This window comes from Pygoscelis adeliae, unplaced genomic scaffold (genome assembly GCF_000699105.1).
Source record: "Pygoscelis adeliae isolate BGI_AS28 unplaced genomic scaffold, ASM69910v1 Scaffold130, whole genome shotgun sequence".
NCBI classification, from domain to species: Eukaryota; Metazoa; Chordata; class Aves; order Sphenisciformes; family Spheniscidae; genus Pygoscelis; species Pygoscelis adeliae.
Window position 1 is genome coordinate 2,841,147 of NW_008824031.1, and position 12,174 is coordinate 2,853,320.

The 12,174-nt window shown below is 46.5% G+C and overlaps 1 protein-coding gene across 1 annotated transcript in view; it reads right to left on the bottom strand.

The window, feature by feature from the left end:
* Positions 1-5,568: 5,568 nt before the first annotated feature.
* Positions 5,569-12,174, bottom strand: part of LOC103920248 (protein LBH-like) — a 10,761-nt gene continuing 4,155 nt past the window's right edge. The window contains exons 2-4 of the mRNA XM_009327941.1: positions 11,848-11,935; positions 7,848-8,049; positions 5,569-6,682 (exon numbers count right to left, since the gene is read on the bottom strand). Coding sequence (XP_009326216.1) covers positions 6,606-6,682; positions 7,848-8,049; positions 11,848-11,934 — 366 coding nt within the window. The 5' untranslated portion in view covers position 11,935 and the 3' untranslated portion in view covers positions 5,569-6,605. The remainder of the gene's footprint in view (positions 6,683-7,847; positions 8,050-11,847; positions 11,936-12,174) is intronic.

The window sequence follows — 12,174 nt, forward strand, 5'->3', positions numbered from 1 at the left end:
ATCCGTGGGCACCAGGTTTGGTCCAAAGAGAGACGCTGAGCTAGAAGGAAGGTGCTGGGGCCAGAAGGAGTCAAATGGCTGCTTTGCCTTTGCTCGTGTTTTCTGGTCGTGCTTTAAGCATCAAGTCCTCCTGGTGTTTAGAGTCCCAAATCCCATCTTAATTTTTTTTTCTTGTTCCTAGTGGAGCAAAATTGGTTTCAGCATGGTGGGAGTGACTGTTCATCCCTGTGGTACCTCAAAGGCTTCATGGTGGAAAAGACACCAGGAGCTGTTTTCCCCTTTCTGCAGAGACTCTTCGCAGGAGTGGTGTTAGCTCCTGTCCCCCCAAGGGATGCTGTCCCGGCACATCCAGGCCATACCACTGGGCCAAATTAACCAAAACCACAATGGACAGGAACACGTGAGATTTAGAGAAACCTCTTCTGCAGCAGCTCCCAGCCCTCGGGCCCACAAGGAGGGGGAGGATGAGTTGCAGCAGCCGTGCGTGTGTCCTGCTGGGGAATGGGAGGGCTAGTGGCTGGACATGGCCATTAAGAATTAAAAAACCAACCATGCTGCTTCCAGAGCCAGTGTACTCCATGGCTACGTGAAGACCATTTTTGTGTCCGATTAACTTCATTCTGCCTCAGTTGTAAATTTGGGGGGAAAAAAGCTAGTTGCTTCCCCCTGCACACCCGAGCTAGGAGTTAAAGACCAGCACCAGTGAAATAGCACCTGAGCTGCTGGGTTTAATCCCATGTTCAGTTTACTTTGTTCTGCCCCTGTGTTTTCAGTTGCAGTTCTGTACTTGCAAGACCTCACCAGACTGAAGAGCTAATCCAGGAGGATGTACGGGGCTGCCAAGGGAAAGCTGGGTTGATGAGGTAGGTGCCTGTGCTATTTCTTCCTGCTCGAATCATCATCAGTGAAGAGTTAACAGCAACAATAAATTATTCTTATGTTTCCAGCGCTGTGGTATCTGGAGCCTTCCCCAGCTCCTGGGTCTGGCTGTACGTCCCAGCAGCATGCGAGTCCCAGGGGTTTTCATGGCTTCATCGCCTACAGAATAGTAATGTGTGGGAGTACAGTTGTCAGGGGTATGGCGGACACATGGGTATGTGACAATATCCAACCTATGTTTCATAAATTAAATGACTAATTCATAAAGAGAATTTGTCACACTCCAGGAGCCGTGCTGAAGCTGAATGCTGGCTTGATTGCAAACATCCATTTAATGGCTGGACTCACTGCCATCACGGCCATTTTAAACAGATTTCCTTCGGTGTGTGGGCACGAATTGTTGGGCAGGCTGAAAAGATCTTTGTCCTTTGTAGCGTAAGGTCTGGGGTCTGAAAGCTGAGCATGAGGAGAATAGCTCCTGGTCCCTGTGCCCACCTCCCTGGAGGCCCCCACTCCTCCGCTTCTGCCCACCCTCCTTGCTGGGCTCAGGGAGGGTCTCCAGAAGGGAGGTCTGCTGAGGTTAGATGTGAAGTTTTTGGACTTTTCATGGCAGAAATGTTGGAGAAAAATAAGAAAAATGTTTTATCGGCATTCTTAGAGGAAAATTGCAACTTTTTAATGTTTCAAGTTTATTTTTTTCAACGATTTTTTTTTCAAAGAGAGAAAAACAGAAACTTTGTTAAAATCCTAGTTTTCCAGAACTGAGTGAATTTAAACTTTAGAGGGTTACTCTCTGTAATAATAAAAGCCACAATGTGTTTTCAAAGACAAAGGGAAGAAGGGTGCCCTGCTCTAATTTGTGGTAGAAGTGGTGCATATGAGTAACAGCTTTTATAACATGAATGTAAAGGATGTGCTGTTTGTTATGGGAGTCATGGCTCCCTGTAGCTGCCAGAGATCACCTTTCTCCACAAAAGAATTCACACAAATATTGGATTTGGAAAAAAAAAGAAAAAAAGATGGTAAAAACACAAATTAGGGTTGATTTGGACATGACATTTTTCTGTTTAACATCATAAAAGCCAGTTTCCATCTCTTACTAGTGGTTTAAATAAAGGCTAATTCCACTGAAAATGTTGTTTGCTCCCGTAGATAGGAGTGTCAAGCAGAATACATCTAAAAGAAAGAACTACTAAGCAGATGTCTGATTAAAGATAAATGAAAATATCTCATAATATGTCAATGGAATAACATTAGATGAACCTGAGGATCCAGTGGATTTAAGTTTAGAATATAAATGTTAGGAGCAAGTCAACAGTGTTCCCATGCTCATCCTATAAAGTTAATTACAGATAAACTTCCCCTGCCCTCAGGCTCAAGGAAAGAAAACAGACAGGACTCAGCACAGATCTGAGAGAGACATAAAACTGGCACCAGTTGAAATTGCATCCCCTGGAGCCATCAGGTAGCACTTCTTGCATCCTTATTGTGGCTGAACACAATACACGATACACCACACACCACACAGGAAAACCCCAAAATGAAGGGATGGCTCCTAGGGAGGTGAGAAGGAGGCAGTGTCAGCCCCTCTACCACACCACCCCCAGGGTAATATGTGCCTGGACAGGAGATTTTTCCATGCATGATGCATGGAAACTCCAGTACTGACTGACATTAAGTATCAGGTTTGCAAGCACTGTGGTGCCAAAGCTGTCTCATTGCCTCCAGCCTGGGATACAGAAAATTTCCCTAACCGTGCCACCACTGCCCACCAGGCACAGCCCTGCAGCGGCAGGTCCCCACCCTGGCTGGGGAGAAACCGGCTTTGACCCCAAGCAACGCTTTTTTGCCATGCTGACATACCCATCGCAGCAAGCGGCAGCTGCTTTTGAACTGGGAAAGTAACAGGGAGTCTCATCCTCCAGTTATCCAATCCTTAGCCTTTTGGTAACGATGTTTTTGGAAAAAATTGGTTGTTAAGTGGCAGACTATCTCTGCCTCTCATCTTTTCTGCCACATGAGCCTGCTCTCCTTGCACAGGGTATAGGTTTCTAGTAATGTGAGTTCCTGCTCGGCTCCACAATAGCCTTTCCAGAAAATGTTAAAAATGTGCACTGCATTAAAAGGTGCATGAAGATGAGCCAACTGGCTCGCTGCTAGCCCCGCACGCAAGGTAGCGTTACCACCCAGGGCGAAGGGGCTGCGCCAAGCAGGGCAGCAAGAAAATCCCAAGACAGAAGCAGTGAGCGTTGAGCTGCCTGGTCTAGGGAGGGTTCAAAGGGAAGAGACAGAGACAGCAACTGCCATTGGTGTAAATCTGAATTTATCTGTGTAGGAGCATGTGGGATGGAGGGCCAGCGTGAGTATTTGCATGCCACGGGGCAAAGGAGGCTTAGAGAGGGCTTCGTTCCCCTGTATTAGTGGTAGGACACGAGCTGCACGCCACTGAAAACAATCCTTTGCATTTTTAAACCAAGACACTGTGGGTACACCACTTCTTCCAATTGGTCCAGTATAGGCATTTAATAGGCTAAACAGTGTAATACATCTACAGGACATACATTAGTCGAGTATTATGTACAGGTGGCATTTTACAAAATTAGAAAGAACTGAAATAGAGCAAAATCCAACAATGTCTTACTCCATAAAACTTCCTTTCTGCACTACATGAAATATTCTACAAGCTAGACTAGAAAAATATGACTGAATGTCTTTTTTTTTCCTTTTTAGTTTCTACAAAGCTTTTAATCCAGAAAAAAAATACAAAACAACTATTGAGTTTATTAGAGAGACAACACTTGCACACAGACAAAGTAAGTGGACACTCACAGACCTGCAAGTTGAATAAATAGGGTTTGGTTGTATAAACAATTTTCTCTCTATCTTGCTCTCCTATTTTAGGGCCTCTGGCCCATGTTCAGAAAAATAAAAATGAGAGGAGGAGTTTGGCTTTGCGTGGTTGTTAAACTGAGGCCACATGGCTTCAGAAGAAAGCTGTAGCTTGAAGCATTCATTTGCTTCAGGTAAAATACTTCAAGGGAGCAGCGCAAAAGAAGGAAAAGGAAAGAGAGGAGTAATTAGGCTGGAAGGAGGAAATCTGGCATTTCTATATGGGCTGTAGCGTTATGTACTAGGATGGAAAAAGTAGTGCTGTGTGGCGTTTTTTCAGGGTGTATGTAGAATTTTGTTGTTTCTTTGGGAAGCTTATTTAGGGAAGTGCCATTGACCTCAGGTGGAAATAGGATAAGGGCCATCCAGAGCAGGAAGGGAGGGAGCGTCTGAAAGCAGATAGAGAGCACATAAAATTGGGGGAAGTGTTTCAAACAACTGGTTTTCCTTTTACAAAGTGAAAAGCAAATTAAGTGATATGTCTAACGTCATTCCTCACGGAGCTGGGCAGACGCAGATTGAAAGGAAATCACACAGCTCAAAATATGTCGTCACCGTCGTTGTTTTTCCCCCAGAGCTTTGTAAAACTTCTTGACAGCTGATGCAAAAGCAGTGTTTAAAGAGCACCTCGCATCTGCCGGGCCACCTCGCCAGCCCGGCCTTCCTCACGCTGCATGCAGCTGCAGACAGGTCCGAGCCAGGGACCTCCTGTCGCTGCTCATGTGCTACCCAAACACATAGCTTGAGCTTGTTCTCGCTTCGTTGGCTTTACCAGAAAACTGTCACCAGCAAAGGGGGTGACAGGGACGGCAGCCAGATTTAGGAGGTGCTCTTGAAACCTTCAGTTACTCTGGTGAAATTCGGTGCTCTGACCAGAATCCCACTCATCCAACAAAATAATTCTGTGACAGCGTAGGTAAGAGAGTCTACATCAAGAAGGCAAAACAGATTGTTATATAGGTTGAGAGAGCAAAGTTTAAGTATCACATTATACTATACTACACTGCTTATAAAAAGGGTCCTAGTTCCCGAACGCCCCAAATAATGAGCTATATAGTTTTGTACATAAATTAATGTTGCTTTGAAGTAAAATAGTCTCTTTCCTTTGTATTAAACATTCATTGCACAGAATTCTTTGTAAGTAAATATATTAAATTTGGTTGCTAAGAAGGTATAAACTTATCTTATTAATACATCTGGCCAGTAAATTTTATCCACCATCACATGATTAAAAGTTGCTGTTAGAGAAAATTATTACTGGAGAAAAGAAAGCACTTGGAAGTCAACTTAGGAGTTAACGCTGGAAGAAATCCTGTTATTTCGTTCCACCTACAGCGAGCGGCTTCTTCCAGCTGCAACATTAATTGGAAGTACAGACCCCATCCAGCCCTGCAGAGATGGAGAAAGCCAGCTTCATAGCTTATGGGACACTCATCACTGACACAGTCAAACCCTTTTGGGTACATGCATTATCTATCTCCACCAACACTGTCCAAAGGGTAGTGTTTTGGGCTGAGACTGATGCTTCTCCTGGGACGGTGGGAGGGAATCTCTGGGAGGTACCCGTGCAGGAACGGGTTCACCCCTGTCAAAATGGCCCCCAAATCCCCAAGGAAAATCCACTGGAGGCCTGAGGCACCCAGAGACAGCTTGTCCCACCGTGAGCTCTGGTCTGCAGGAGGTGGCCGCACAACCAAAGCCGAGGGGGCCCTGCCGCGGGTTGAGGGCACCCCCCGGTGCCCATGCTCCTGCTGGCAGCGCCGCTTGGGCAGGAGGGAGGCAGGTGTGCATCCCGCCACCTTGGCACTCCTCCACCCCCTTCTACTGTGGGTGGCTTGGGCGGGACCTGGCATCAGGCAAAATGGAGGGCAGGTTTAGGCCGTGCCATGGAGCTCCTGTCACCCACCCCCCACCACCGCCCAGCTTGGGTCAAGGGAGGAACAGCTGGGCCTCTGCACCCACGTTATACACAAAACATACCAAAAGAAGAATTGTCACAACAATTTCTATTAACAAGGTGGGACAAATCCAGCCCTGGCGGGAGCGGGAGCCATCTCGTTGGCTTCAAGGGAGACGAGTGCACGCCACGCCACGGCTGGACCTGGGCCTGAAGAGTGCACGGACAGCACGATCCACCCGACCAAGCCTACAACAGATAGCCTCACTCCACAAACACCAGCGACTAGCTAATCCGCTTCGTCAATGTACAGCGAGAAAGCGTTTCCGAAAGGCGTAAGTCTTATTGAAAAGGCGGCTTAAGAAAAGGCTGGTTCATCCGAATTTGCACAGGTTAGCCAAAGGGAGAGAACTGCTCTGGGCTGCCCCTGGGGCGGCAGCTTGGAGGCAAACCTTACACTTGCGTCTCTATACAAAAGTTACAAAATCAAATGGTGACATTATATTACATCTATTGTCCATAATATCACAGTGCTAGTTTTAAATGGCTAAAAACAAGAAAGGTTTTAGATTTAAGACATCCCTCCTGTAGAAATGTAACCCCTTTGTCCTGCTGTTGATACCTGAAAGCAGCCTTGCTTGAATAAGGTAAATCCAATGAAATGTGCTAATTGAAATTAGGAGCATTTTTCCTTGATAATCTCGTGTTTCCTAACACGTCCCATTGTTTCCCAAGGAAAAATTAAACAAATAATATGAATCCCAGCCTGAAAATCAAAATGTTGAAAAGAACAGTTCTAAAGCCCAGACGCTTCTTACCAGGTACTAACTAAATAAAACCCTTGCAGATTTAAATACAGATTACTTTGACACGTCTTCAGAGTGTGTTAGCTTTCCAACAACATTCACAATGAAGTTTCACTTCTGAGGCCTTGGAGTCCCTACTCGTCCTCTTCAGTTCTGCTTTCCAGAGCATCTGTACTGTCTTCCACTTCTTGAGCTGGGTGAGCTAAAGTATCTGCAAAGAAATAGTTCATCAGCATTTATTTCCCCATACAGGTACAACAGTCTTCATTTGATTCCCTGTTCCACCAGAGAGATGATCCGTCATGGTGCTCAGACTTGACATGAGCAATTCACTCTACTTGCAAACCAGTAGTTAAACCTGGAGTAGGGTACTCTGAGTGCATCACAGCATGACTTTACAGGGGATGTCAGACCTCAGGATGGGTAGTGAAATGAGGTGACGATCCCTCTCGTTAAAAGCAGGACAGCCGCCGTAGTGGGAGGGCTACCTGCTGTCTTAGTGAAATCTACTCAAACTCTCAGTCCTGAAGACATAACAAGTCCTAACGTCACTGCACAAAAACAACGCAGAGGCCCTAACGTGCCACCTGGAGGTCAGGCCATAGATTTGGCTCATATTTCTTCTTGAATGATCAAATCCTGTGGTTGCCACCACCCAGAAATGCCAAGTGGAATAGCAGGTGATTTGACACTTCAAGATCAGACCATTTGTCATCACCCCTTTGAAGGTAAGGGAAGGTGTATCTTGCACCCTATCCTGGCTGCTGTCTCTGGGCATTTGGGTGGCAAATGGTGCACTGAAATGGAAACCGTGTCACTCTTTAAGGGAAACGGAGAGCACTGAGATGAAAAAAACAGAAATAAATAGACCAGTTCCATGCTGGAGCATTCACAGTGCAAGCTACACTCCAACAAGCTCTTATCTTTAGCTTGTCTTTGTATTTACCCCACAGTGACACTACTAGTCATATCTACATATTTGTGAGCTCCTGCTACATTAATGCACTCCTGGGACACCATGATGTGGTGCACATTTGAAAATGAGCAGCTGTTAAACACTTTGCTTTTAGGCTAGGAGATAGGGAGGTACATATATGCTATTGAACAGGAAACACCGTTTCCTCGAGTGAACTGCTGATGTGCAGTAAACTGCCTGTTGGCCATGCGAGTGGCCAGCACTGAGCCTGATGTGGATGAAAACACCATGTGCTCAAAAGCTACAAGGAAATTTTCAGTCCACAGGACTCCCAGTGCAGGTGTTTCTGGGCATCTTCAAGCACCTACTGCTCTTTGGTACACTACTGACTCAGTGCATGGCATGGCCTGAAATTGCTATTTTCCTATGGGGAACAAGGATGAAAATTACTCATTCAGACCTTCCAGATCCATCTGCTGCTGCTGCTGCTGGACACAGACTCTTTGGTCACCATGAAGACCCTTGTCTTCTGCTGATTTCAGGTCATCAGGAGGCCAGCGCAGCTCCCCGCTCTCCACCTCCCCGGACTCAGTCGGCTCCACCACGATCGACGGCAGTCTTTTGGACAGCTTGGGGTACTTCTCACGTGAGTCTGGGAAGGCCTGGTGAGACATGTGGGGACATGCCTGTCAAAGCCTTGCCCAGGGATGCATATTCAGAGCAAGCAGAGCACACACCCCATCTTAGCATCCTTTCTACATTTGACATGCACTCCCATGTCCACCAAAAAAACCCCATTCAAACTGGTGTAGGGCAAGCAGTCCTGCACAAGGAAGATTTCAAAAGCTCCTCACCGGCCAAGCATGGACACAGAGGGGCTAATAGGTCTCAGCACACTCTCCCCTGCACATGCTGTCCCTTGCTGGGCAAAGACTAGGACCAGAAAGCCAATTTTGCTTGCCAGCATGTGGGGCAGACGATTGCCATGACTTGTGTGATCCGATGGGCACAGTAAAAATGGAGACTTAGGTGACAAAATTCATTATGTTGTGAAACACTTGTGTTTCAGTTCTGGTGGGTTTTTAGGACACAAAGGTCATTGCTGTAACACTAAGCTAAATGGCTGCTGCAGCACTTCTAGCTGCTGTCCTTTTACTCTGATATGATATTCATGTTTTCTTGCGGTGACAGTTGATTAAGAAGCCACCATTCTGCAGAGCTATTTTATGTAATGTGAAACACTGTATTTTATGATGCATTCATGCAAAATAGGTAGCCCCAGAGATCATTTTTACACAGAGGATGGTGCCAGCTATTATTTTCATTTGTCACATTGAAGCTGCAGGTCAAACACTGTGCAGCGATTAGAGATTGAAGCTGAACTACATCTTTTTAGTGAAGGATATTGTAACACATAGAAGTGCTTTCTTGTTTTCAACATAGCTGGTTCAGTTAAATCTCTCGGGGTACTTTGTTTTGGATTGGGTTTTTTTCTGGGGCTTTTTTGAGGAAAATTAATTCTGGCTCCTCCAGGATGTTAACATAAGACAAACTCTGTTGCTGCTTCACTGAAACCTTATTTCCGGCTTCTCAAATGTCCATATACCTGCACTAATGGGCTCTAAATTTCTCCATGCTAGCTGAGTTTTGTTTTATTTTATTTGTAACAATAAAAGCAAGGTGCAGACTAGGGGACTGAAGGGACTGAACTAGGGGTTGAGAGCAAGAACCATCCCTGTTTAACTCCAGGTGCTGCCACAGGTTTGCTGTGTGCCGGTGGGAACCTCCGTGCATATCTGCAACACGGTCACCATTGAATCAGAGCCTCTGGTTAGACTGAGCACCGCTGTTATGTGAGCCAGTCTCAGCACTGCTCCTGCTACGAGCACAAGCAGAAACATTCATATATTCCCTAAACACCATAAAACCGGGCACATCCACCAGGACATTGCCAGGGACCTGGAGACTGTAGGGTCATAACCCAGGTGTTTGCTCCACCGGCTTTTGCAACCTTCCTTCACCCCATGAGCTGCTCTCTCTAAGACCTTACGGTTTAGTTGTCCCACGTGGCATCAGAACTGGCACAGGGAGGCAAGCCCTTGGGAAGGGCAATTCCCTTCCTATGTGTCTGGGAAGCAGCAAGCACATTTTTATCATTGCTGCGATGCCTGTATCTGACTTCTGGAGATGGGGAAGGACAATAATTCTCATCCTCACGCCCTCGCTCCCCATGGTAGTTTTGCAGGGATTCATTACTCTTTGCAAATCTACACGAAGGTGGAAAATGTTGTATCGTATTGTTAGTGTTGCAAAGTGAGACACAATTAAGAAGGAATTTTTTTTTGTGAGCAAGCCCCTTCAGTGCAACTAGACCGAGTGAATCACTGAAGGTACACCGTTCTAATGCCTTCCTGAGCTGCACCCACATGGGCGTAACTCGTCCTGATCAAGCAATGCTGCTTGTGCTGCCTATCAGAAAAGTTCCCCCCAACTTCCCATTACACAGCCTCCTCCTGAACTGTTTATAATTTGGAAAGACATTTCCATGGCAGCTGTCTTGACAGGGGAGAATTTTTAAGAAGCTGCTAATATGATCCTGCTATTTCCAAATACGAGACAAGGTAAAATCTCCTTGGCCAGGACAGGTCCAGAGACACCCCTGAGCAGCAGTGCACTCTTCTTCAGTGCTCCCTGAGCCTCACGTCTCGGCTGGCAGAAAATAGCCATAAAATTGTGGGCAAATTGCCTTATTTCCTCCCAGGGCTGCACATACAGGTGACAGTGACCAGTTCCTCCGGCTGCTGCTCAGCCTGCTCGGGTGGCGGAGGGCTGCATGAGAGCAACCCCGTCTCCAAGCCTGCCAGCAAACCCTGGCAGGGGGATCCAATGCAACAAAATTTCTGCTTTTTCTGTCTGCTTTCTGAAGCCCTAGGAAATGACACACGCTGATCTACAAAAGTGCTAAAAGGAGATTATTATGGCTGCAACAAAATTTAGGAAAGGCACCTGTGCGGCCTCAGCTTGGCTATTTTTGTTTGTGTCATTCTCATATGGTCTTTTCTCACACCAACCACATAATGTTTTTTTCCACCGGAGCCCAGTATTTACCACGTCCCTCCAGGAATGAGTCAGGACTGGCAGGAAGCAGAGCTGCCTGTCCGGCCTCGCTGTGTTTTTCTGCGGAAGCTGGAGTATGTGATGAGTGGGCAGGAGACTGCAGGAAGAGAAGGACAGGTCTCCTGGCCAGAGTGCTTCGAAGTTGCTGGAAGAAACCTAGTTTTCCCGCTGAGTTGCTGACTTTGTGCTACCTCTCGTTTCTTTTGCTTTTTTACCTCAGTTGGCCATCACTAAAATGTGGATGGTATCACCTTCTCCCAGAGGGGTAGGGTAAAAGAGCGGGGGGAAAAACCTCTGGAGGATATGATCAGGGACACCACAGAAAAGCCATGAAGACATAGGTGGAGTCGGAGTTGGCACAGAGTTTGGACAGTGTACACTAACACAATAATGAAAACCTGGGACTCAGTGAAAAAGAGGAAAGAGAATATTGAAAATGTGCTCTTTGAGTGAGCAGCATCTATTGTGTGTGGTCGACGAGGCACGGGAAAGCCTATGGTACCCTTATTAATTGCATACAGTCTTTCATTACATGCACAAGTGATCCGAAAGGAATTTGCAAAATTTCAGTTCTGACTTCACTGGCTTCCAAATGCTTGACTTTAACCTGCAACAGGCTTCTCCTAAAGTACCTTTCTGAGTCCGCCCACAGTAATACATCTTGTGTTGAGAAGTAACTCAGGTCCACCAGAACATGTTTAGGTGGTTTGTCCCCAGCAGTGACACCGAGAGTCACGAGCACAACCACAGAGCACAAATCAGGGCATGGAGGTTGTCACAAGAGGGGCTCGTAATCCCTCCTGCTGGAAACAGCACCACAAGCAGGTACACGAGTGGGTGTCTGAGACCGCCTGGGGACAGAAAATGCTCTTCCACCTGCCAGCAAATGGCCCTGACCAGTGCTGCTGCTACGATGCCACGGCCATTTATGTGAACTACACCATCATTTCAAATGGTCTCTTTTCTAAAAAGGGAGCTCCCTCTGAGCCTGAGGAAACTTAGCTCATTACAAGGGTGGCCATATAAAAGCTGTGGTACAGTATTGGCTGGATGCCTTCATCACGCGATGGTTGCTCAGACAAACACCCTCTTTGCCTGCATCCCCACAGGGGCAAGGCATCGCTGCCACCATGCCCTGGAGGCCTGGCACCCAACAAAACCCTCCCGCCAGAACTGTTACCTTTTAAAAATAAAACCTAAGTAGGATCAAACATGTATTTCAGGGCTTGTTCTTCTGGCAGCTGTGCTCTGCAATTCAGCATCTACGTGCATGACAGTTAGTGGTTGCATTACATTGCTTTTGAAAAGCAGCTCAGGATACTTCCCAGTTTTTCTAAAGTTACCTGGCTTGAAGGGCCTCCTTCCTCAGGAGTCTGGCTGAGTGTGAATTCCTCCATCACCGGTTCCCGTGTGTTCATCACCTCTGTCATGCTGTGAATATTAAATCAGAATTGGAAAACTCAGCTCTGAGCTTTGGCCCCATAGTTAATTTAACAAAAGACTTTGGCTTTTCATATTTGTTAAAATAATTGTGTTACAGATTGTCCTTTCTAAATAGCCCCCCGAAAAGTGTTTCCTTGGCCCTCCAAGCCAACTGCTACCACTGCATGCCATGATGCAGAGCAGGGCATCGACTCCAGCTGCCCCCCCCCAGGACAGCAGAGAGGACC